Raw genomic sequence first — 26,106 nt, 5'->3', positions numbered from 1 at the left:
TATTATTATTATTATTATTATTATTATTATTATTCGTGAATGTGATGTGTATATATATAGTAATAATATTTATTTTTAAAATTTATTATATATATATATATAGAGGTCCATGATCAATTGAGATTTTTTAGGCTAATTGAGAAATGAGATGCAACATCAGCCACTCATTTTTATTAAATGAGTGGTCTAGATTTTGCCACACAAAAAATATTTTTAGATTAATTTATTATGAAAGGGTATAATGGTCATTTCGTGGTTTAGTTTAGGGTTCTTCAGCCTTCAATCGCGATTTTGGTGAGATCTCTCTGATTCAATTGATTCCAATGCTTTCTGATTCAATTGATTCGAAAATTAGAACACAGACGATTTCAATGATTTCAGCGATCTCTAATTCGACGATTCCTTAGTATATCAATTTTTTGAAAAAAAGCGACTAATTCGACGGACTTTGGTTGAATCTGAAGTTTTTAGGTTGATTTTATCGACTTTGATTCTATTTTTATGCTTTATTTGTTGATGCCCAGTCGAATTTGTTCCTAATCAGTTTTTTTTGCTTTTTCATCTTTAGCTTCGAGTTCAATTCGTAATCAATACCTAAGGTGTTATCGGATGGATTCTTCATCTTATTTTGAGTCGACGTCGACGAATGGTGAAGGTAATTTGGATTGGTTTTCATTAACATGACTTTTTTATACTTTGTTGGTGAATTATACTCTGTTGACATAAATGCACAGCTGTTGATATTTGAATTGATGTTCTGTTGACATAAATGCAAATCTACTAACACGATGTATGTTACCTGTTAAATATTCTATATAGTTATACTCTTTGTTGACATTTTGTTGACATACAAAATAGTTGTATGCAAAATGCACTCTCCCCTGGCTGAAGAGCCCCTGCTGTGGTGTTTGTTGGTGGAGGAAGGTGTTATGGGTAGGGTTGACAGTCCATGATAGGATGTCTAAGATGTTGGTTTGGGTGTGTTGGTGCTGCGTATTTTGAGATTTTGATTCTGGTGTGGGTCAGTTAAGATATGCTAGTTGACATTATGTTCTGGTTCGAATTGATGTTCTGTTGACATAAATGCATATATGTTGACATGATGTATGTTACCTGTTAAATATTCTATGTAGCTATACTCTTTGTTGACATTTTGTTGACATACAAAATAGTTGTATGCAAAATGCACCCTCCCCTGGCTGAAGAACCCCTGCTGTGGTGTTTGTTGGTGGATGAAGGGGTTATGGGTAGGGTTGAGAGTCCATGATAGGATGTCTGATATGTTGGTGCTGCTTATTTTGAGATTTTGATTATGGATTCTGGTGTGGGTCAGTTAAGATATGCTAGTTGACATTATCTGTTTTAGGTTGTTGACATATTTTCCCATTATGTTGTAGGATCTGTTATTCCAATTTGCAATGCTGAGTTGAGGCCTTATGAAGGTCAAAAATTTTCTTCACTTGAGAAGGGAATTTCATTTTATGAAAAGTATACTCAAGAGGCTTGTTTTGATCGTCGAAGATTTGGAAATAGATCTAGTGGTGGTGTTATTACTTTTCAGTATGTTGTTTGCAACACACAAGGTTTTCATACAGTTGATCCATTGGATGTCGATGTAAGTATATCTGAGGATGTGAACGTGTCAGATGATGATTGATAAGACTCATTTCATGCATTGGTTTAAGGATAAAATGTACTCTACTTGATCGGTTTATCGTGCAAAGCAAGTGTTAAATGTGCAGGAATGCCGCTTGACCAAGGCAACAAGCCAAACTGATCAAGCGAGTTCAATAGGAGAAAAAGGTCAGATTTCGGGGGATGTTGATCAAGGGGAGTAATCAAGCAGTTAAGGAGGGGACCACTGGATGTCAGAAGAAGGACACGCGAGGCTATGAGCTGGATGGTGCGCAACATTCTGTTATCAAGGACAACGTTCTAGAAGGGGACACGTGCTGAAATATGAGACGCAAGGACGGAGCTGAGTCACGATTCTGTTGCTGAAAAGCGTCGTCATTCTAGAAGAAGAGCACGTAGCAATCAATGAGTCGCTCATTCTCAGCATGAGCAAATATTCCCTGCCAAGATCGTTATCCAGCTGGAGGTCGTGCCGAGCCTATAAATAGAGGATGTGCCACCACATGAAAAGAATCCGATCCTTTACTTTCCGTCTTAGTTTAGCTTAGTTCTTTAGCTTAGTTCAGTTCTCTAGAATAGCTTAGCTTAGCGTAGATAGAGTTTTGCTTAGTTAGAAAGGGCGATTGAAGAAGCGCTGCAGAATACTTGTTATCTGTCGGCGTATTCTTAAGTTTCCCGCCGAGGACCTTCTCGGTTTTACTTACTTTCGTAGTTTCCAGAGGGTTAGTTTAGTTTAAATTTCACGCTGTACTATTCTAGTTTAATCGAAGTTGTTTTCGTTTTCATCATCGCATTTACTGCTTTAGTTTCAGTTTCGTTACGATGCGCTTGACCAGTAGTTAAATTTACATTGTTCAAGTTAGTCAGTTTAATTTTGCCTAGAGTGAAATCAATAGTTAAAAACTCCCAAGTTAAAGCGTGACAGCAGCCAATCCCCTGTTCACTATTCACACACTTGATACACCAACTTATATGTGGGATCGACCCCGAACTTGCCGCTTTACTGTTAAGGTAGTGCAAAATTGAGAGTTATAAATTACTTTGGTAGGAATCGAGTGAGAGCGAGATTGCATCGATCAAGTGGCAACGACATTTGCTAACTGGTCCAATAGGTTCGGTTATCTTCCATATAACTTCCATTTCACGCAACCTCTCGTTCGAGGCCGTCCAATGATAAAGTAACTTCAAATAAGAAACGCAGACGTGGCACAAAAAGGTGTGGATATGGAGCAAGGATCAGTTTCAAGTTTTTTTCTGATTGTGGTGTTAAATATTATCTTGTGCATCAATTCATTGAGGAACACAATCATGCTATGGTTGACAAAGATCATAAGCGATTTATGAAAGGAAATCGCAGTATGAATGATATTCATCACAAGTTTGTTGAAGATTGCACCAAAGCTAACATCGGTCTTACTTCAACTTTCAACTTATTAAAGGAGTTTTTGGGTGGTTATGATGTTGTTGGGTGTACATTGAATGATGTTAGGAATTGTTCTCGTGATATTAAAGAGAAACTGAAAGAAGTGGATGTTCAAATGATCGTAAATCAGATGCAAGAGAAGAAGAGAATTTGTGAAGGCTTTTTTTTTACAAATATCAATTATCTCCCGATGATAATAAGTTAGTGAGCTTATTTTGGTCTGATGCTGAGTTTCGGAAACATTACCATATGTTTGGAGATGTTGTAGCATTTTATACAACATATTCGACAAACAGGTAGTTTATTTATTATACTTGGTAATTGACATACATAGTAGTTAGTTGACTTAGCAGTTGACATAGTAGTCAACATAGGATATATTTGTAGTTGACATTGGTTATTATTAAAAATTTGTTCATGTTTTGTGCTGATCTATTTGTTCAATAGGTATCGTATGGTGTTTGGTCCATTTACCGGGAAAGATAATCACGGGTGTCCTATTGCATTTGGAGCTGGTTTCGTATCCAGTGAGAATTGTGATGCATTCTCATGGCTTTTCACTGTGTTTGTTGAATGCATGGGTGTTGCTGCAAGGATCATAATCACAGACCAAGATTGGGGAATGAGGCTTGCAATTGAGAAGGTATTATCTGGTACAAGGCATCGTTTGTGCATGTGGCATATTATGAGCAAGTTGTTTGAGAAAATACCTAAATCTTTTTCTGATAGAGAAAAGTTTAGTAAGGAGTTTAAAGCTTGTGTTTGGTCAGAATTGTTAGATCCAGATGAGTTTGACATATTATGGACTGGTATTGTTGAAAAATATGGCGTGGAAGATCATAAATGGTTTAAGGACATGTTTGCTATTAGACATTTGTGGATCCCAGCCTACTTTCGAGATGTTCCTATGGGTTCTTTAATGAGAACAACATCTTTTTCAGAATCTGAAAACAGTTTTTTTAAGAGGTACTTGAAACCGTTGTTTAATTTTGCTGACTTCACTCTTCAGTATAATAATGCCATTGATGCTCAAAGGAATCAAACTGAAAGGCTTGACTATTATGATTCTATAATCTCTCCAAAATATACCACTGATTTAGCATTTGAGAAGCAATTGGCATCTGTATACACAGATAGGATGTTTAGAGTGGTACAAGAATTAATTTCTGAGGCTGATAAGAGTTGTCGGATGATTAGCATGTCCACTTTGGAGAACATCGAGGTCTTTAAAGTTCCTGATGCTAGAAAGAAGACCTTCATAGTTACACATGAGATAGAGATTGAGCCATTTGATTGTGAGTGTAAACTATTTGAAAGGTGTGGTTATCTATGCAGCCGCCTTTGCTTCGTCCTCAGAAACAAAGATGTCAACAATATTCCAGAGAAGTATGTTGGAAACCGGTGGCTGAAAAGTGAATTATTGAAGGCAGTTCATGGTCTCACGAGTGATGAAAGTGCGTCTGACAAAGGTATGTGAACTGTTTCCTATAGATATTTCATTTTATTTGTCATATGTTGCTCAAACAGGATGACGACATTCTCTGTATCTAACAAAAACACTCATGTTTAGTATATTTCAATTTTGTGTTGACATAAACTATATAGGCTGTTGACATGTTACGGATTTAGTGTTCATATAATTTATATAGGATATTGACATGTTATATGTTTGCAGGTTCTAACGAAGATGGCAAGCTACAGATTGGTAACAGGTGTCATGGACGTTACTTTGGTCTATATCAACGCGCTTTTAAGAATAAAAATCATCTGATTGCATTGGATAATTTGCTTGCGGGTATTGGTCCTCAAATTTTTACTGATGACACTACTGGATCTTCATCAGTTGATAAAAATGATTCCATCAAGAACATATATGGTATTGTTGTACCTGAAGAAATAACTGCACATGCTCCAGATGTGGTTAGTACAAAGGGAGGTGCAAGTGACAAGAAAAGCAGGATTAAGTCGAGCATAGAGAAAGCAATTGAAAAAGCAAGTAAACTTCATAGGCGTTGTGGAAAGTGTCATAAAGTGACTGACCATAATTCCAGGAGTTGTGGCAGAAAGTAGACATAATTGTTCTTTTTTAACAAACAGAGTTGTTTTTTAGTTTTAACATATGCTACAAGTTATTGACATTTTCTTATTAGTTGTTGATATTTGATTTTGCACTCTGACTTTTGGCACTGGAATCAAATCAGTTTGAGATAATTGTTTTACATATCCATCTAAAAAACATGATAAGATCAAATATCCAAACCACTTCTTGTTCAAAATCAGAATAAAACAGTTATTTACTTCTTGCTTCTACAGCTAAACCATTCCTTAAACTTGTTCTGTAACTCAGGCAATCTGTGCTTGTTTGCTGTCATCCAGTCGTCAGCGACACGTACTATATCCATACACTTCTTGTTGCTCCCTGATGTAAGCACCTCTTCGCAATATCTTCCTCTGAGTATCTGTAGAATCTTTGTGCCACGGGGAAAAAATCCAATATTCCATTCACTTCCCTTTCTGCCAAAGTAAGTTTCCATGTGTCTCATCAAATATATACCACTGTCTTCTTTATTGGTGCTTGTGGCTCAATCTAAAGGAACAACTTTGTATGGAGACTTCTTTATATTTTTTGATAGCTCTGGTTTAAAATGAAACACAATAAATCTATATCAATAATAAGTTCAGGCATTAAGTATGTTTTGTTAATAAATCCAAAATGAAACACAATAAATCTATATCAATAACTCTTTTTGGTTCAATCTACAGCCATCCTAACAGCCATTCAAACAAATCCTTAACTGGTTATTATAGCTATGTCTATAGCTATGTCAATAGGTATTGTATGAAATGATCCTTAACTATGTCAATAACTATTATAGCTATGTCAATAGCCATGTCAAACAAATCATATACTCTGTTCAAACAAGCATATACTCTGTTTTATAGTTATGTCAATAGTTATTGTATGAAATGAAACACAATAAATCTATATCAATAACTCTTTCTGGTTCAATCTACAGTCATCCTAACAGCTATTCAAACAAGCATATACTGTTATTATAGCTATGTCAACAGCTATTGTATGAAATGTCAATAATCTTAAAAATTTAAACAAATCCTTAACTGGAAGGTGATGCTTCCAATTGCGATTCTACCATGGCTAATCAACAAAAAAATTCAGCAGAAATCGAATTCATAAGAAAACAAATCCAGATTTGTTTTAATACACTAAAATTAAAGCAATATACTTAAAATTTGAATCAATTGGTGAACCTGAAGAAGTCGGAACCATCGCTGATGTGGAACGCCGATTCTCTTCGACCGATTCTCTTCGAATTTGGTCTTCAATTGTCATTGTAGAAATTTATGTTTGAAGGTTTACGATTTGAATTTTGAAGATTAGAAAAATTTGTGTTTGCACAATTGTATGAATTATATGAAGATCAGAAGATATTTCAGCGAGAGTTTTAGAGAAGGTTTTAGAAAATGATTTCAAATCTAATTTTATTCTTTTCCGCCATTTGATTAATGAAATGACACTTATACCCCCGTGTTGACATAATGTGATAGCTGTTGACATTTAGTTAATCTTGTGAATTAGTGGCTGATATTGCATCTCATTTCTCAATTTAGATAAATAATCTCAACCTAATAGGACCCTATATATATATAGGGATTTATTCATTTCCTTTTTGTATCTTTTGTTCTTTGTTCTTTTTAATCTCAGCCCCACGATTTTGTCATCCGACGGTTAGATTGGTGCCACGTGACATTTAATAATGCAGATTTTCAGTTGAATAATGCACACCGACTAATAATGCACCATTATAGTGTAATAATGCAGATTTTCAATTGAATAATGCACACCGACTAATAATGCACCATTATAGTGTAATAATGTAGATCATCTGGACCGTTGATGAATGAGATCTAACGGCTCATATTAAGAAGAATAAAGGATCTAAGGGATGAATAGGAGAATGACGCCCCTATATATATATATAAATTACTTATATAAATTTGAAAATTAAAATGGAATATGTAATGTTAAATTTGGATTCCTAAAATATTAATGAATTTAGATTAAGTATGCTATCAAGGGATTTATGGGTGAAATGGGAAAAAAAGTAGAGAAGGACTTGGAATGTGATTAATGGTTTTCCACGTTCGGGGACCTAAAATGTGCGATCCTCGTAAAACTAATACTATACAAAAGTAGGACTCATATTACACTAACATTTTCAATTCATTTTTTATTACATTTCTTAAAATCAGCATTAGGTTAAAGTGTTACATCTAATTACATGAAATTAGAATGCCATTACTTGCAAATGATTGTGTAAACATCAGATAAATCACTAGCACATATGAATCATAATAACTTTTCAATTTACTAAATCAAAATATCAGATAGATATAGCACATATGAATCATCACAATTTTTCAATTTACAAATTCTATCTCTAAATCTAATTTTCACGTCGCTTCACTCTCTCAGACTAAATGAAAAAGAAACATTAATTAAATTGAAATCTACAACCATGATTTCACCTTATAAGAATAGAGGGCTTAAGCCTCTAACACATAAATATTTTTCTCGTTTTCGTTCCTTTAATTTTATGGAAAATTTCCGAGATCTTCTTTGATTTTAACTAAATTGACGTAAATGAAGAGCAATTGTTTAATTAGAAGGGACTGAAATTAAAGAAAGAAACGAAGAAAAAAAATGCAAAAAAACGATTGGAGAAAGAAAGAAGAAAATATTTAAAAATGAGGAGTAGAAAGTAAAAGAAAATGCCAAAAATATATAATTGGACTATTGTACTACTCTTAAAATCTAATAGTAATAAATATAATTGTTATATGATATATACCCACTCAGGGACGGATCCATATGGGCATAACAAGGGGCAACTGCCCCAGCTGAAAAAAAATTATTTATACTATTTTGATTATTAATTTTTAAATTTTTGAAATATCCTCTATATATGCTGCACCTTCTCTAATTCTTAAAATATCTTTATATGTATTTTTGCCCCGCCTATATAGAATTCCTGCCGTCCCTGTACCCACCTACCTATTTACTCCCTCCGTCCCGGACTACTTGCACTTATTTCCTTTTTGGGCGTCCCAAGTTATTTGCACTCTTTCCATTTTTAGTAAAAATTTTCATCTACAGCCGTAATATTTGACTTTGCTATACACTCATTCCTTAATCTCCGTGCCGAAAAAGAAACGTGCGAGTAGTGCGGGATGGAGGGAGTACTATTTAACTATGAAAGTAATCTCAATGAAACCTCAATCAACATTTTTTGTCCGCTAATGTATCTTTTTCTTTGTTTAATTTGTTTCAACTTTCAATGTACTATTAATGCAGATTACATGGATTAACCGATGATATCAGTTTTATCTTAAATCAAATGTTTACATAATTTACATTCGGATGCTTATAATTTAAGAAATTAAAAGAGTACGGAATGATGAAAGACAAAATAAAATAGATATAGTTTATTCCATTAATTTCAAAACACCTTAACTTTAGTTGGGACAAGTAAGGTACTTAACACAAGAAGATGATGAAGTAAGTCATCACAATTTCAGAGACAAATCCAAGTACTGGTTTCCCGGAACATTCCTCGTATTAGGGTATCCGGGCTGGGCTGGATGAGGTATTCTGCGAAGCCCAGGGGCTGAAGGCGTTCGATGGTCCGGACATGGAAAGGAGGAAGGCATGGGGCCAACATTCCAGAGGGGCGGTGGTGGTAGGAACTGAAGAAAGGGGTGGGTGGGCACAGCCATCATCATAGTAGTTGTTGTCCTGCATTTTCTTCTCCAGTGCCTGCTTGTTGCTGAATTTCTTGTGGCAGTACCGCCATCCGTACTCCCTATCTATATCTGCCACCGCCGCCTGATCTGCAACGGCCATCTTGCTCTGCTCCTCCGAGGGGCTGCCTTGCTCCTGCTTGTTGCCGTCCGATTGTTGGAAACGTGTGGATTTATGGGAGCCTTTTGGCTTTTCATATTTTGTAACTACCAATTCCTTATTGTTATGGTTTATGAGCCTTTTGGCTTTTCATATTTTGTAACCACCAATTCCTTAATGTTATGGTTTATGGTGTCTTAATGCCATGACCTTCCATATCCACCTTTTGTGCCTATAAAAGGATGGAGTTGTAGAGGAATGAAAAATATATACCACAATATGCATTCTCACTTCTCTCTCTAGTTATCTACATCATAGTGTGCATTTTAGGAGCATTGTCTACCTCGATTCTCGGAACTCCATCAAGTTCGTCGGTGCCTAGCTTGAGGTGCTTCTACACGCTAGGAGGAAGTCGTTTTATCTTTGGGGGCAATACGTCATTCCGTGAGCACTAGTCGGGGCGTAATTTATCTTGCAGAAAGACGGCTTCCCTCGACTCGACTTATTGTTGGTTTGTTTTATTTTATTTCCGTTGTAATTTCCATGCCCCTTGTTGTTGGTATTTTCCTTCTATTATAATTGTTAGAGTACCGTCTGTACACGGCTTGTGAATTTTATCCATTATTTTCTAACAATCGCAAGACAAATTATTGTACTCTTCTGAGACAAGATTATGCCAATCGAAGTTGGACTTTAAAATGAATCTAAAACTTTCGAAACTAATACCTTAGCGTGGAGATGGATCACGTCGCTGAGTTCCCCGTCGCCGCTTTCCCTGACTCAAACACCGACGTGCCCACGGTTCCCCGTCGGGTCCCCGCCATGACCACGACTCCCGTCGAGTCCACATCATTACCTATGACTGCCCATAACGCCATGACCAATTACTAACTCGTTTGGGTTGACTGATGTATCCACCTTTAGTGGCACCGATGGTTACACATTAAGTGGTTCAATGGGATCCTTGATAGGATCGAGTGTTGGACCTTTCGATGTCAACACGGGTGTTGGGGCCTTCGGAACCAACACGAAGAATGATGGTTCCACTTTTTGTGGTTCCGCGAGATCCTCCAATGGATCGTGTGTTGAGGCCTTTGGGATCAACACGAGTGTTGGGGCCTTCGGCGCCAACACGCAAATTGACGGTTCCACTATTAGTGGTTCCTTGAGATCCTCCAACGGATCAAGTGTTGAGGCCTTCAGGATCAACACGTGTGTTAGGACCTTAGGGGCCAACACGAGAACTGGGGGTTCCATTTTTAGTGGCTCCGTAGAATCCTCTAATGGATTGAGTGGTCGGGTCCAACACGAGAGTTGATGCCTTTAGGATCAACATGACTGACTCCAATGTGGGGGAGAGACCTCGTGAATGTGAATGGTCGGTAAGTCCTACGGGACGTCTCCCGTCGTTCCCATGGATAGGGTCGTTGGGTGTGTCCCATTGGTCTTAAGGGACGTCTCACGTTCGTCGGGAGACATGGGAGACATTTTGCTCCCATCTGTGCCTTAGAAAATATTCGAAGACATTTGGCACTCATTGGTCCCAAGGGACGTCTCCCATTCGTCGGGAGACATGACAGACATTAGACTACCGTCTGTGGCATGGAAAATGTCGGGAGACATTTCTCACACGTCCGTGCCTTCAAAACGTCGGGAGACATTTCTCACCCGTCCGTGCCTTAGAATATGTCGGGAGACGTATGACACACATATCTTCCGTGGGAAGTGTCGGGGAGCAAATTTTGCACTCGTCGGTCTCCTGTTTGTCGGGAGACATGGGCTCCCATCCGTGCCTTAGGAAATGTCAGTAGACGTTTTGCTTCCTTACATCCCATGTGAGATGTCGGGAGCAAATTTTGCACCCGTGGGTCTCCCGTTCATCGGGAGACATGGGGAGACTTTTGGCTCTCGTTTGTGCCTTAGCAAATGTCGGGAGACATTTGGCACACGTCGGTCCCTTAGAAAATATCGGGAGACGTTTGACACCCGTCAGTGTCTTAAAAAAATGTCGGGAGACATTTGGCCCCGCCCATTCCATGAGAAATGTGGGAGACATTTGGCACCCGTCCAGATGTCGAGAGAAATATGAAGCCTCCAACCAAGAAGTTTGATGGAACCAAATTTATCAAACATGCCAAAGGCAACATTGCCGATGTGGTAACTGAACAAGTCAACCACATTGAGAACAAAGGTGGTTGGTATATCGACAAGGGCGTCACTGCCCACGTGTGTACCGATAGAAGTAAGTTCTACACTTACAAGACTGTTGAGGGGAGGAAGCTCAACATGGGGAACCAAGCCTCGTCCAAATGTGTCGACTTTGGAGATATGGTCCTCAAGATGACGTCTAACGTGACAATCACTCTGAAGGAAGAGCTACATGTCCCGGACATACACAAGAACCTAGTTTTGGATCAATACTTGTAAATAAGGGTTTAAACTTGTATTTGAGTCTGTTAAGTTCTATGTGTATATAGTTTGGAAAATCCATCGAAAAAAAATGTTATGTAACCGAGGGCCTTTATAAACAAAGTGTATCAGCTATTCGTCGTGTTGAAAAGCCATTGGCTAATAATGAAAATGCAAATACTTTCTCCTATTTGTAGCATTATAGATTAGGACATGTGAATCCTAATGCTATAAAAGTTTAGAAAATTGGATTTACTAAAGACAAGAGAAGTCAATACCCAAAACAATGTGAGATTTATCTTGAGGCGAAAAATGACTAGATTACCGTTTCATTCTGTTGAACGGAACACGAAACCTCTTGAATTAATTCACACTAATGTATGTGATTTAAAATTCGTGCAAACTAGAAGTGGTATAAAATACTTTATCACGTTCATAGATGATTGCACATGATGTTGCTATCTTTATTATTTAAGAAGTAAAGATGCAACAATTGAAGTGTTAAAAAATTATAAGAACGAAGTCGGGAATCAACTTGGATTGTAAATCAAAATGATTCAAAGTGATAGATGAGGCAAATACGTAGCCTCGTTTGAGGAATTATGCAACACAAGTGGTATAATTCTTCAAACGGTTGCACCATATTCACCACAATCTATTGGTGCTACATAACGCAAAAAAACTGAACTCTTAAAGAGATGATGAATGCGTTACTAATTAGTTCGGAGATGCCCCAGAACATGTGGGGGAAACTGTTTTGACAGCCAACTACATCCTAAACAAAATCCCACTCAAAAGTAAGGATGTTACTCCTTATGAGTTTTGGAAGAGAATGAAGTCATCCTACAGATACCTCAAAGTGTGGGGGTGTTTGACAAAGGTGATGGTTCCTCCGCCGAAAGAAGTTACAATCGGTCCTAACACGGTTGATTGAATCTTTATTGGGTATGCACTTAATAGTAGTGCATATCGATTTGTTCCACAAGTCTGAAATACCGACTATGACCGTGGGAACAACAATCGAGTCAAGAAATGCTGTATTTCTTGAAAATATATTTCCTCGCAAAGACAAGGAAAATATTGCACCCAGTTCTGAGACGAGAATTGAGGATGAAGCCACTAGTTCTGAATCAGCGGATGAAGAGCAAGAATCGCACAAGCGAACAAGGCCCGATCCAAATGATACAATACTAAGACGTGATAGTAGGGTCAGTACACCAAAGACATTTGGTCCTGACTATATTGCTTTTATGTTAGATGAAGAACTAACATCGATAAAAGTAACCTTTGCTGGCCCAGATGGGCTGCATTAAAGAGAAACTGTTCAAAACGAAATTGATTCAATTTTGCTAAACCACACTTGAGTGTTGGTTGATCTACCTGAAGATGCTAAACCTTTAGGATGCAAATGAGTCCTTAAAAGCAAGTTTAAGGCCGTTGGAACAGTTGAGAAGTATAGATGGTGACTTAAGATGAAATCTATATGGAACAACCTGAAGGTTTTGCAATACCTGGACAAGAGAGAAATGTTTGCAAACTGGTTAAGTCCTTCTATGGATTGAAACGAGCGTCGTTGCTTAAAATTTGATAGTGGGATGTTATCAAATGAATTTAAAATCAACGAATGTGACAAATGTGTTTACATTAAGAACATTGATAATGGATACATTATAGTGTGTATCTATGTTGATGATATGTTAATCATGGGTAGTACCACCTAAGTGATTAACTATACGAAAACCATGTTAAAGAGAAACTTTGACATGAAGGATGTGGGTCTAGCCGATGTGATTTTTGAATGAAAAATTCTAATTAAAAGGAATCATCTTGATACAATCTCATTATGTTGAGAAAGTACTAAAGAGATTCTACGCCTATGATGGCATGTCGGCTAAGACACCTATAGAGCTCAATGTTCACTTGAGCAAGAACAAGGGCGAGCCCGCTGCATAAGAAGATTATGCACGGGGCATTGAGTGCATTATGCATTTGACTAATTGCACTCGACCTGATATTGCTTGCGTCGTGAACAAGTTGAGTCGTTATACAAGCAATCCAAGCAAAGAGCATTGGAAAGCTCTTGTAAGAGTTTTGAGATATCTCAAGTATACTCAAAATCATGGGCTACAATTTTTGAGATACCCCCCCAGTACTTGAAGGGTATTGCGATGCAAACTGGATATTCGATAACAAAGACTCACTTTCAACAAGTGGATATGTCTTTACTATTGGGGGTGGTGCTGTCTCGTGGAAATCCATGAAACAGACATGTATAGCCCGATCCACCATGGAATCTGAATTCATAGCTTTAGATAAAGCTGCGGAAGAAGCCGAATGACTTAAAAACTTCCTTGAAGATATTCCATATTGGTCAAAGCCCGTGCCTCCAGTGTTAATTCACTGTGATAGCCAAGCCGCTATTGGGAGGGCAAACAGTGGCTTGTACAATGGTAAGTCTCGACACATTCATAATACCGTGAGACATTTGATCACAACAAGGGTGATTACAATTGACTATGTGAAGTCATTGGATAATCTAGCGGATCCGCTAACCTAAGGGTTAAATCCTGAGCAAATGAATAAATTGCTAAAAGGAATGAGACTGAAAACCACGTCTTAAAAGATGATTGTAGTGGTAACCCAACCATACGATTGGAGATCCCATGGGCTTGGTTCAATGGGAAAACGAAGCTATATGATTCTAGTTGTAACACTCGGAAGATTTTTAATCTTCACCAATTCTTTAGAAAGCATTGAATGTTGTAACATGCATGTGGTAGGAGGCTAAGTTTTGACTTTTAATGATTCTTAGAAACCTCGAGGAGGTGGGTATTGCAAGATACCTGGAAAAGAATCACCTATGTAAGTGAAGAAGTGTGGGCTGCTTCAACATGTGAATCACTTATGAATCCAAAGTGGTGTTCCATGGCCAGTAAAGGACACAAACGTGAGAACTGATGAGTTTGTAAATAATATTGTGTCAATATTATTGTCTCGGTATACACCAAGGAGGAATGGTTCAATGCATCACGTCCACCAGGCCACCGGTATGCCCGATAATGTTGACTATGGAAAGTTCAAAGCCCCAAGCTACTATTCCAAATGCAATATTTTTTCTCGAGGATTGAGTAAAGAGTCTGCATGCATGCATACACGTCTTGTTTTGGTTTGAGCTTGTAGTGCTCTGACCAATGTGGGGGATTGTTGGAAACGTGTGGATTTATGGGAGCCTTTTGGCTTTTCATATTTTGTAACCACCAATTCCTTAATGTTATGGTTTATGGTGTCTTAATGCCATGACCTTCCATGTCCACCTTTTGTGCCTATAAAATGATGGAGTTGTAGAGGAATGAAAAATATATACCACAACATGCATTTTCACTTCTCTCTCTAGTTATCTACATCATAGTGTGCATTTTAGGAGCATTGTCTGGCTTGATTCTCGGAACTCCATCAAGTTCGCCGGTGCCTAGTGGGTTTGAGGTGCTTCTACACGCTAGGAGGAAGTCGTTTTATCTTTGGGGGAAATACGTCATTCCGTGAGCACTAGCCGAGGCGTAATTTGCCTTGTGGAAAGAGGGCTTCCCTCGGCTCGATTTATTGTTGGTTTGTTTTATTTTATTTCCGTTGTAATTTCCATGCCACTTGTTGTTGGTATTTTCCTTCTATTATAATTGTTAGAGTACCGTCTGTACACGGCTTGAGAATTTTATCCCATTATTTTCTAACACGGATTCCATTGCGTCTTGCTAGAGAGAAGGCTGTGGTTGTGGTGGTGGAACATACATAAAAATGGTGGGGTTTTATAGTTACGAGAAATGAGAAACAAGAGTTTGAATGAGAATGAGATTGCATGCACAATGCCAAAGTGGAAAATATTTAAGATAACCTGAGCCAGAGTTGAAGCAATATAAAGAGAATGGGTTTAAGATTATGCCTAATTTGGAAGTTTACAACTGGGCATATGTGAAAAAATAGTTGACTATAAAATTGTTGGGAGGAGGAGGAGTTAGTTTGCCCGTACACACTAATATATTCAAATCTCCTTACTTCAATTCTGCTTAGTCACTTACTTTTTCAATTTCGCTTTAATTATTTGATTCCACTTCAACTACAGATTAAACCTTTCATATCTGCAAGTCCTACTAATATCTCTCAATTATCACATAAATACAAATGAATGATTCTACGTTTGAGTGTGGGATAAATTAATAATGACAATAATGGGATTTTTTCAAATTGTGCGCACACAATTTTTCAAGATGTTCTTAATAACACTTATTCTACATATGCAATCTTTTTATATGATTTTGTTTTAGGCTAGTACATTGGTTTGATGTTATATTCCTAATATTTTATAAATATTTGTTTCTAGATCACATAGTGTGCGAATTTTGAGCAATTATTTATTATTTACGTAGATGTTCCCCCATATTTAGGACCACGTTTGGTCGGGTAGTAAATAAGACAAAACATGATAAGAACCTTACATATTTATGAGTCAACTAAATTCTTAGAAAATATTTTGTGTGGCTCTTAACATTATGGTTATATATAGTTATTATAAAAGCTAAAGATAACAAGGACAAGCTTATATGTGTTACTCCCTCCGTTCCTCCATAGTTGAGTCATTTTTCCATTTCGGAAAGTTCCTCCATAGTTGAGTCGTTTCTAAAAATGGAAAAAATTTGCATATTTAATGGTGATTTAGCTGGTTTAATTAACACCCCTTATCACAGTTAATAAAGTTAATTACACACTTAAAAAAAACTATCCCCAACCCTAATTCCCTTATCACACGCCGCATTCCCTATCTCTCTCTTAAACAAAAGACGCTCCCCCTTCTCTCTTCTTCATCTCCTTCATCTGCTAACCCTAGATCTAAAATTCGTCGCCCCCTCTGAAATTCGAACACCAAATCAAGGTTCCGCCCTCCTCTTCTCACTCACAACGTCGATTGTACTTTTCTCTCTCAACTCACGCCTCATCTATTCTCTCATTTTGCCGACCACAAACAATGCACCGCTCGCACATCGCCAACGCCGACAATCGGAGACAGCCACGCAGCCCCCTCGCCGATGGAGACGACTGGATTAACCCTCGCATCATTCGTATTCCAGCAGCGTCGCGTGGTAGAGGGCGTATTTCGGCCGCTTCTCGGGGAAGAGGTCGTATTTCGGCCAGTTCCCAGGGTAGAGGTCGTATTTTGGCCGGTTCCCGCCGTAGATCTCGAGAATCAGCCCGAGATGATGAAGGGTTAATTCATCATCTATGGTCGTACATCTGTCGTTCCTCCATAGGCGAGCCCGCCGGCAGCTTAGGCGACTCTCCCCCGACTGGAGGCGTAATTGGCGGTGAAGGCGGCGCCACCCCGACCAGATACGTTGCTGGTGGTGAAGGTGGCACCTCCCCGACTGGAGGCCTAGCTGGTGGTGAAGGCGATGCCACCTTAATGTCGGATGAAGAATTTATAAGGAGATATGTCGTCACTGAGGCTGGCAAGGCGTTGTGGGAGAAATGCAAGGCTGGCGGTGAAGGCGATGCCACCTTAATGTCGGATGAAGAGTTTGTAAGGAGATATGTCGTCACCGAGATTGGAAAGGCGTTGTGGGAGAAATGCAAGGCTAAGGGAGATGAAGGCACTCTGGGGTGAAAATTGCTTGGATCCGTGATATGGGTAAGATCTTTCTATATGCTTCATTTCTCAGAATTGATTGTCAATTGTGATCTGTGATTGCTGTAGTATGGGCTATTAGTGTGTGTCATTGTTGATGGTGGATGTTTTTGTTTGTGATGGTGTTGGTGATGTAGTGAATTTGGATGGTGATGGTGGAATTTGGTTGGTGATGGTGGAATTTGGTTGGTGATGTTGTGAATTTCTATTTCTGAATTGTCATTGTTGCATCATTCACAACCTTAACACAAAATGCATCATTGTTGCAAAATGTACAGGTTTTACAAAACACAAGATGCATCATTGTTTCACATTTACATCCTTTTAAAAACACAAAATGCATCATTGTTGCATAGTGACAGCCAATTCAAAACACAAATAACTAGCATGATATGTACATTCATGTTCCTTCAATAAATGCATCATTCATGCACATTGACAGTCTATCCAAAAAACACAAAAGCTTCTTCTATACCTTCATAATCCCAAGGCTTGGGAAATTGTCTCAAATCCTTGGTTGATCCCCTGGTCCCGCAGATAAGCAATTGCTTGCATAGCCAGCTCCACTGGAACTTCTAGATTCAGTGGAAGTTGATTTGTCCTCCTTAAATGTGCTTTCCCCATGTGGGGCAACTTGTAGCTGTTCTGACCCTGGACTTTCATAATTTCCATATAACAGCCTTGAAGACTTAGGAAAACATTATCCAAAGTCTCTGGTTGTAATTCATGGAATGATTTCTCGACTGCATTGACTAAATCATCCACATTCTTGCATGCAGTCTGCGTTTGTAGTGACTGTATTTCTTTGAACCAACCCAAATCATTCACATTAGTGTCAGGTGAGTTGGTTGTTTCACAATTGATATTGAGAAACCACTTTTTTTGCAGCTTCTCTGAAAACTGGATCATTGTCTTTGGTGTGTGGTCTTGCGTTATCTTGTTGTATCTTGTAAACTTTAGTTGCCCCATCTGGCCACTTGGCTATGATGGCAGGCAATATCTGTTCTCAATAATGTGGCATGCATAAAATCATCATTTGCACAACATTACACCATGAATTAACAGTGTGTCATGAGAAGGTAGGCACACTGGTATGTAATGGCTGATGTGCAGAAATTAAATGCATTAAAGAGATGCAAACATTACCTTATTGATCAAGCAATCCCTCACCACATCTTTTGTGATACTCTCTATGGGTTTTGTCTCCGTAGTGCCTGCCTGCCTGTTTTTACTTGACCTCTTAGCTGCAACTTGTTTGGTAAAAGGAAAAATTTCAATTTTTCCATCAAACAAGACTTCACCATGAACACCAAACAATGTCCTACAAACTGCACACATGAACACCGCCCACGCACCTTCCGATGATGAATTGAACCACTTGGTTCTTGAATTCTGAGGAATACTCTTGGTGCCCCATTTATGAGCATTTAAAAGACTTCAACAGCCAAGGAAAACATTTACTCCATTTGGTGGTTGAGATTTTTAATGTTTGAAGTTGGTGGAGGAGTATTTATAGCACTGAGTAGAAAGTGGCGCCAGATTCCCCCTCTGAAATTTTTTGTCAATTTCATGTAATGTTACATCCACTTTTAGTTCAATGAAATGTGAAGTGGCGCCAGATTTCATGTAATTCCCCCTCTGCAAATTTCATGTACTGTTACAACCACATTTGGATCAATAAAAAAAGACTTTTCATTCTACTCTAGTCTCTAGCATATGTATTCTCGACTCTCTCTCTCTTAAATTCAAAATTTAATTTTTAAGATTTGGTTAATGAACAAATGAATAAAAAATTTATAAAATTGAATTTGTAACACAAATTGTGTTTATGTTAAATAAAAAGTTCAAATCAAAAATGAAATTCAAATTCAAAAAGTCCAACTACTTTTTCTACTTTATTACCTAACTACTTAATCCACTAAACATCCTTTTCTTAGATTCTGTGCCCAAAAGTTCCGCCTCAACTGTAGAGGAACGGAGGGAGTAATAAAAGGGTAATTCAGTACATAAATACTAATAGTTAATGAAAAAATCGGTTTAAATAAAAACCGGTTTAAAATTTAAGGGTTTTTGTATACATAAATTTTGTTAATTTATATTTTCTCTTTCTTAATTATGTTTCATCCGATTGAATAACAGAAAAGAATTAGAGTTTTAATTCAATTTATCTCTGTGATATTGACTCCAACTTCCATCTAAATTGACTTCAAGTCTGTGTTACATGTTTCCATGCGATGGATTAATCACATAAATACTATGCTTTGTAAAAAAAATATACATCCAAAAAGAATATGTTGACAAAATGTAAATAAAAAGCAAACAAGAAACAAATTTTAAGCACAATGTTGAAAAAATTCCACCAACTTCTACTCTCTGTTCTCACCATGATAATACACTATACTATACATATGCATTGTGTTGGAATACATTAAAAATAAATTTCAAAATAAGTTTAGCAAAACTACGAATTAAAATTTTAAGTTTGAATACTCTCAAATCAAAACTATGAATCAAAAATTTGAGTTGCAATAGTCTCAAATCAAAACTACGACGTGAAATCCCTCTTAAATTTTGTGTCTGAAACATAATATATTCAATTACCACCAATATATTTAGATAAAAATCAAAGTTTACCTGTTAATTAGAGAGAAAAGTGATCCAGAATATTTGGAGCGACCAAAAGCTAATGGCAGTTCATCTTCTTGAGGTAAAATTCTAGTATTCTTTTATTACTCTCCTGATATGTTGGATGAATTATGGAATAGTTAAGAAAACTAAAGGTGTTAAGGTTTTTTAGGCTGAATGTATTAATTTGGAATATTAATGAAATATTTTGTATGATATATGTGAATTTAAAGTTTTTGTACTAAATTGAAACATTAGTGAAACATTTTGTATGTATAGTGTAATTATCCCAATTTTAGTTGATCGAAAGTTTTGCCAAAGCTAAATTAGTTTTAACAATTTTATTTAAATTCAGATTATAAGATGTAATATCAAAGTTCAAGTTATTATTGATAGTTATAAATAATCAAGAATTTTGAAGGGCAAAGTGAACATATGCATGTACATATTTCTCGGTCGTCTCAATTTTTTGTAAGAATACACACACGTGCCGTCCATCCATAACGCTAGAGGTGAAGGAGGGGCCGGACTGAAGATAGGCTACGGCCCGGGGCCTGGCGCGTTGGAGGTGGCGCGGGAGAAGCCTTGGCCGCGTCAAGGGCCGCGCCCGTTTGCGGCTGGACCCCAACTCTTTTTTTTATTCAAATTTTTTCTTATAAATATCATATTCTTATCCCTCTCAATTACTTTGGCATGGAGTGATTAATCTACGATCAAGTATGAGGAAGAACAAATAGTTTTTTTTTCATTAATTTTTTAGGAATCGTAATGTTTGAATTTTTAGGAGTTTTAATTTGTATAATTTTTAATTCACGAATGTACAATGAATTTTTCGTGTTACAATTGTTCAACGTTTTCAATTTTACGACTCAATAATTTATACTCCCTCTGTAGCTGAGTCGTATCCTTTTTGGATTGTCCCACTTTATCTGAATCATTTGTTTTTTTAGCCACATTTTTACTCTCCTACTTTATTCTCCTTTTAATTAACTCACTTAAAACAATTTTTCTTAAATCTCATGTCGAAAATAAATGCCTCTACAACAGAGGGACGGAAGGAGTAGTAGTTATGAATTAATAGTGCAATTTAATGTTTGCGGTATTGATGCACTAAAAAAAATCGATATTAATCCGTCACTAATCAGCGAATTTCGGTCACTGGACAGAGAAGAATGGAGAAGTATCCAGAAGAGAAAGGCTGCAATGAGCATAAAGGAAGTTAGTTGTTGGAAATCAGTTGAGAATTAGTTGAAGGTCATTTCAAAGAAATAGTAGTTAATTAGTTTTTATCCATGAGCTGGTTAATCAATGGATTCGATTATTAAATCCTCTCAAATTTGGAATTGGGAGCAGAATTGATTAGCCTTAATCACTCGGTTAGTCGATTAACCAAAAATAACAAAACCCAAAGCTTTCCCCAAACTTTGTGGCTTGCTACACCTCTTTTCTTTTTATTTATTTGAAAATTTGCATACACTCCAATATGAATTACGAAGAATATGAAGTCGGCCAGCAACTCCTGAACTTCCGGTAAGTTTATTTTCGGTTGGAATAAGTGAACATTTGAAGAATTGCATTTTCTGTTTTTTTCTGGGTGTTTGCTTTTCTTGTGTTTTATACCATCACTATCCTGGTTTTCCTTTCTTTTATTTCTATAGTTTTACTAAATTGATGCATAAATCGAAATTGAAGAACATTCTACTTCATGCCATGTATAAGCATATGGTTATGATGATTATTCTGTTTCTAGTGTATAATTGAATTGCCTGTATTTAAATCATCTTCATGCCTACTTTTCAAAATACTAATGAAACCCACGATGGAGCTCTTACGAGATATTTGCACAGGACATGAAGCGTCATAGGTTTACTGCAGATATATGGATGTCAACTCGGCCATTCCACTTAATCCTTACTCCTCATATAATGGGTGATTCTATTCCCACCAATGAAACTTGGTTTTATGTTGCTGGAAGGATACTAAAGTTTACACCAAAAGTACATGCAATGCTAACCTAACCTTGATGTCACAGAAAACCATGAGAGCCTCCCACTTTGTCTACTTACTTTGGTGGTGAAAATCCAACAATAAAGACTTTACAAGAAAGGTTCTTAAAGAAGGATTTGGGACAAGAATCAGGCGAAGGTTCATAAATTACTCCTCCTCCGTCAGGGATAAAATTTGTTATAAGAATGGATTTTCTATCCACTAGGTTTCAGCCTAGTCGGCATTTGTATAACCATGAATCTCCAAATGTCCAGTCTTCTTGAACATAAATCCATGATCAAAGGTTCCTTTAAGGTATCGCACAACTCTCAATGCTACTTCAAGGGGGTCGGTGCATAAACTGACTTATCACACTTACTGCATATGCGATAGGATACGTTGATCAAAGCTTTAAGTATGCCTAGAGGGAATATCTGACACATTTTGCATGGATGTGCAATTCACCATACCATTTCAATTCAAAATCATCCAACTAAAGAAGAAGGATATGAAACAAATAAACAAATACTAAACCAAAAAATACATATCATAGATGGATATGAAACTTTTTCATTACTATTTGACTTGAAAATTTAATTTTATATATGTATATTGAACAAATAAATTATTACTAAACCAAAACAATACATATCACAATTACTACTTTATAAGAGAGCAACAAACATCATATTACAAGCAAACACTCAAGTAATATTTGAAAACCAAGATAATTTTTTACTATTATAGAATCTGAATGTGTTAGCAAAGTTATTAAAGCCATGAGTCTTGATTGGCTACGGGACCGAGTCGGGTATTGGGATGCCATCATAAACATACATATAGCGGACATGACAACGTCGAGCTAAAACATTCCCTTCATGGGTCGGTGTAGAAGGTCAGCATAGATGGGCCAGGAAACAGCTTAGCAAATTACAAGACATAAGACCTGGAGACTGTATTATATTCCATGCTTTTAAATAAATAGAAGTACAAATTTAATGCAACGTATTATCAGAAACATGGGAATGTGCAAGGATTAAAACATAGGTCCTGCCATAAAGCATATAGAAATAGGATTAAGGATAAGGGTTTCATACACATGGTGTGTGATAGTTTGAGGAAGTGCTAAAAGCAGGGACGATCCATTAAGAACTCAAGCATTTGCCAGCCCGTATCAATATACAATAAAACTTGCAATCACTAAGATATCTTAATGAATCAATCATGAAAACAATCAGAATACGAACTCAGATGATGAGTGAGCAACAGAAACCAAGTAGGAGAAATGAACTCAGATGAACACAAACTTGCAATAACTCAGATAACTTAATGTATGAATCATGAACACAATCAGAATACGAAGTCAGATGATGAGAGAGCAACAAAAGCCAAGTAGGAGAAACGAATATCAAAGTTTGAGACGCGTGCTACCTCTGTCATGAGTTTCCAATCCCTTGTCAATTTATGGATATTAGTAGAAACAGATAAGTCTGGAATATAAGTGCTATGAGATGCAAGGCACAACAGAATATGTGGTGCATGAGTTCATTAGTAGAAAACTAATACAACTCTTGTACTTCTGCACAAAACACATTAGACCAATTGAAGAAGTCAAAAAGTAGCTCAATCATAAATATAGAGATATTGCTTTTAATTATACCTATGCGTTCACATATCGCTCTATCATCTCTGCGTTCCTTCTCTCCTTTTCTTTCTATTGAATATATCAAAATAATTTGTTGATGAAGCCGAACAAGTAGTCATGTCAACTGTATAAGGTTTTCAATTCACGAAATTAACTTAGGATATACATTTAAGTTACTATATAAATTGAATCTGACATAGATGGCAAAGAAATTAATAGATATGCGCAAAGTAGTCGGAATATAGGTTCCAATGAGGTAATAATCTCTGTTGCCGAGGGGAAGACCAGGTGAAGACAGTTTTGTGCTTCCTTCGTCCCATAAAAGATGTCTCACTTTCCTTTTTAGTTTGTCCCATTAAAGATATCACATTTCCCTTTATGGAAAAAGTTCTCTCTCACATTAATATAAATATTATATCTTCTCTCTCCACTTAACACACAAAACAAAACCTCCTAAAATCTCGTGTCATACCACAAGTGTGACATCTTTTATGGGGCGCAGAGAATATTACCTATGATGGAATGAAATCAATTCTATAACAAAAATTAATTCATTTATTAACTAGGTTAGTTATTAATCAGTGGACTAAGCAAATTTTTATTAAGATATGAAATAAGAAAGTATATGCGATTAATAAAGACAACACATATATTGATTATAAACTATTGATTTATAAAATAGGATGCGTAAAATACTACACACATATTGATTAGTAAACTACTCCCTCCGTCCGCCATTAGGAGTCCGATTTATGGGCGGCACGAGTTTTAAAAAAAGCGAGTGTAAAAAAATTAGTGGAATAGGGGTCCCACTTGAATATATTAGTTTTAAATGAAAGTGAGTGGAATGAGTTAGTGGAAGGTGGGACCCTATTACCATTTATGGTAAAAGTGAACCGGGACTCCTATTCGCTGACGGACTAAAATGGAAAAACATGACTCTTATTTGCAGACGGAGGGAGTATATTAGTGGGCTAATAAATTTTTATTGATTAGTTTATTTATTAATTAGTTATCTCACACATGTTTACCCGAATAGGAGTCTCAATAAGGTGAGTGAGATGTAGAAAGAAAAGTGTGTTAGTGGGAAATGAATCCCACCAGATTTGTACTTTCACGGCAAATTATCCACTTTCTCCATATTTCTACGAACCAATCTCGAATTACTCTCATCGCAAGATGCACAACGAGAATTAAAAACTAGCACAAGGGGCATAACTTATAATCATTCTCATTTATAAAGACCATACCATGTCACTACGAAGTTTGTCTGATTTGAGATTAGTGATTTTGAGACGAACTTGAACAACGGTGATAACTTTGAAGGTTCCCAACTCCCGTAGTTTTGCTAATAAGGTTTACAAAATGGTCGACCACTCACTACTACTAAATTTAATTTTTACGGTATATCATTATTTTCTTCTTTTATCCATTGACAAAGCCATAGAATACATCGATCAAGGCTTTAAGTAAGTCTAAAAAGAATATTGGATACATTTTGCATGGATCTGCAATTCACCAAACCATTTCAATTCAAAATCATCCAACTAAACAAGAAGGATATGAAACAAATAAACAAATACTAAACAAAAACAATGGATATCATATATGGATATGAACACAATCCTAATATACAGTACAACTTGCAATCACTAAAATATCTTAATGTATGAATCATGAACACAATCAGAATACGAACTCAAATGATGAGTGAGCAACATAAACCAAGTTTGAGAAACGAATATCAAGGTTTGAGTCGTGTGCTACCTCAGTCATGAGTTTCCAATCCCTTGACAATTTGTTGATATTGTATATTTTTATAAGATATTAGTTGAAACAGATAAAGTCTTAAATATGTGGTGCTATGGGATGCAAGATACAACACAATATGTGGTGCATGAGTTCATTAATAGAAAACTAATACAACTCTTGTACTTCTGCACAAAACACATTAGACCAATTGAAGAAGTCAAAAAGTAGCTCAATCATAAATATAGAGATATTGCTCTGTGTTCAGATATTGCTCTATCCTCTCTGCGTTCCTTTGCTCGTCTGATTCTCCTCCACTTGAGTATACCCCTTTCCTCTTCTCTGCTCTCCTCTATGTCCTCTTCTCCTTCTTCTCTTATTTTCTTTCTCTTGAATATATCAAAATAATTTGTTGATGAAGCTGAAAAGTTAGTCATATCAACTGTAGAAGGTTTTCAACGCACGGAATTAACTTAGGTCATCCGCAACACTGTCATTTATCCGTCCCTTAAATTATTATTCATAGGCTCCACTGTACTTTTTTATTCCATCTCTTAACTAAGGGACGGAACCTGCAACCCTCAGTCCCTTAACCGCCCCTTAAATTACTATTCATTCAATTTCATTTTTTATTTTTATTTCCAACCAAATTCAATTAAAAAAACACACTTCATTAAAAAAATAAAATTACAACATAAAATAAAAATACAACTTAAAATTTAAAAAAAATAAAAAAAGCTTAATTAAAATCCTAAAAAATAAAAATGACATAATTTAAAATACAATTTTAAAGAAAATAAAAAAAACTACTCCGCCGACGAATCATCCCCTGAAGGCGGTGGAGGTGCACTGAAGCCGTGAGGAGGCGGAATGCCAAGTTGTGCTGCCATAAACGCAATTCCGTTAAGATAAGCTTGGTATTGGGGAGGCGTCATGCGGGAAGTGTCCGCCATTGTGGCGGTCATGTACATGGACATAAGGGAGTTCAAGGTTCCCTCCAAGCCCGAGCCCGCTTGGCTTGATTCGGCTCGGCCCCTCCT

The 26,106-nt window shown here is 36.8% G+C and overlaps 1 protein-coding gene across 1 annotated transcript; it reads left to right on the top strand.

Annotated features, from left to right (window-relative positions):
- The first annotated feature begins 2,948 nt into the window (after positions 1 to 2,948).
- LOC121804101 (protein FAR1-RELATED SEQUENCE 5-like) lies at positions 2,949 to 5,128 on the top strand. The gene is made up of 4 exons (XM_042203643.1): positions 2,949 to 3,179; positions 3,260 to 3,354; positions 3,506 to 4,527; positions 4,734 to 5,128. The coding sequence occupies exons 1-4, from the start codon at positions 2,949 to 2,951 to the stop codon at positions 5,126 to 5,128; spliced, it is 1,743 nt and encodes a 580-aa protein (XP_042059577.1).
- Positions 5,129 to 26,106: the final 20,978 nt, after the last annotated feature.

Source organism: Salvia splendens, chromosome 5 (assembly GCF_004379255.2).
Source record: "Salvia splendens isolate huo1 chromosome 5, SspV2, whole genome shotgun sequence".
Taxonomy (NCBI): Eukaryota; Viridiplantae; Streptophyta; class Magnoliopsida; order Lamiales; family Lamiaceae; genus Salvia; species Salvia splendens.
This window is presented reverse-complemented; position numbering and strand designations above follow the sequence as displayed.

Bases quoted from the DNA above. Each gene is read 5' to 3' on its own strand.
- LOC121804101 (XM_042203643.1), top strand. From the start codon at position 2,949: ATGGTTGACAAAGATCATAAGCGATTTATGAAAGGAAATCGCAGTATG. The intron at 3,355-3,505 runs GTAGTTTATTTA...TTTGTTCAATAG, and splicing joins ACAACATATTCGACAAACAG to GTATCGTATGGTGTTTGGTC. The intron at 4,528-4,733 runs GTATGTGAACTG...ATATGTTTGCAG, and splicing joins TGAAAGTGCGTCTGACAAAG to GTTCTAACGAAGATGGCAAG.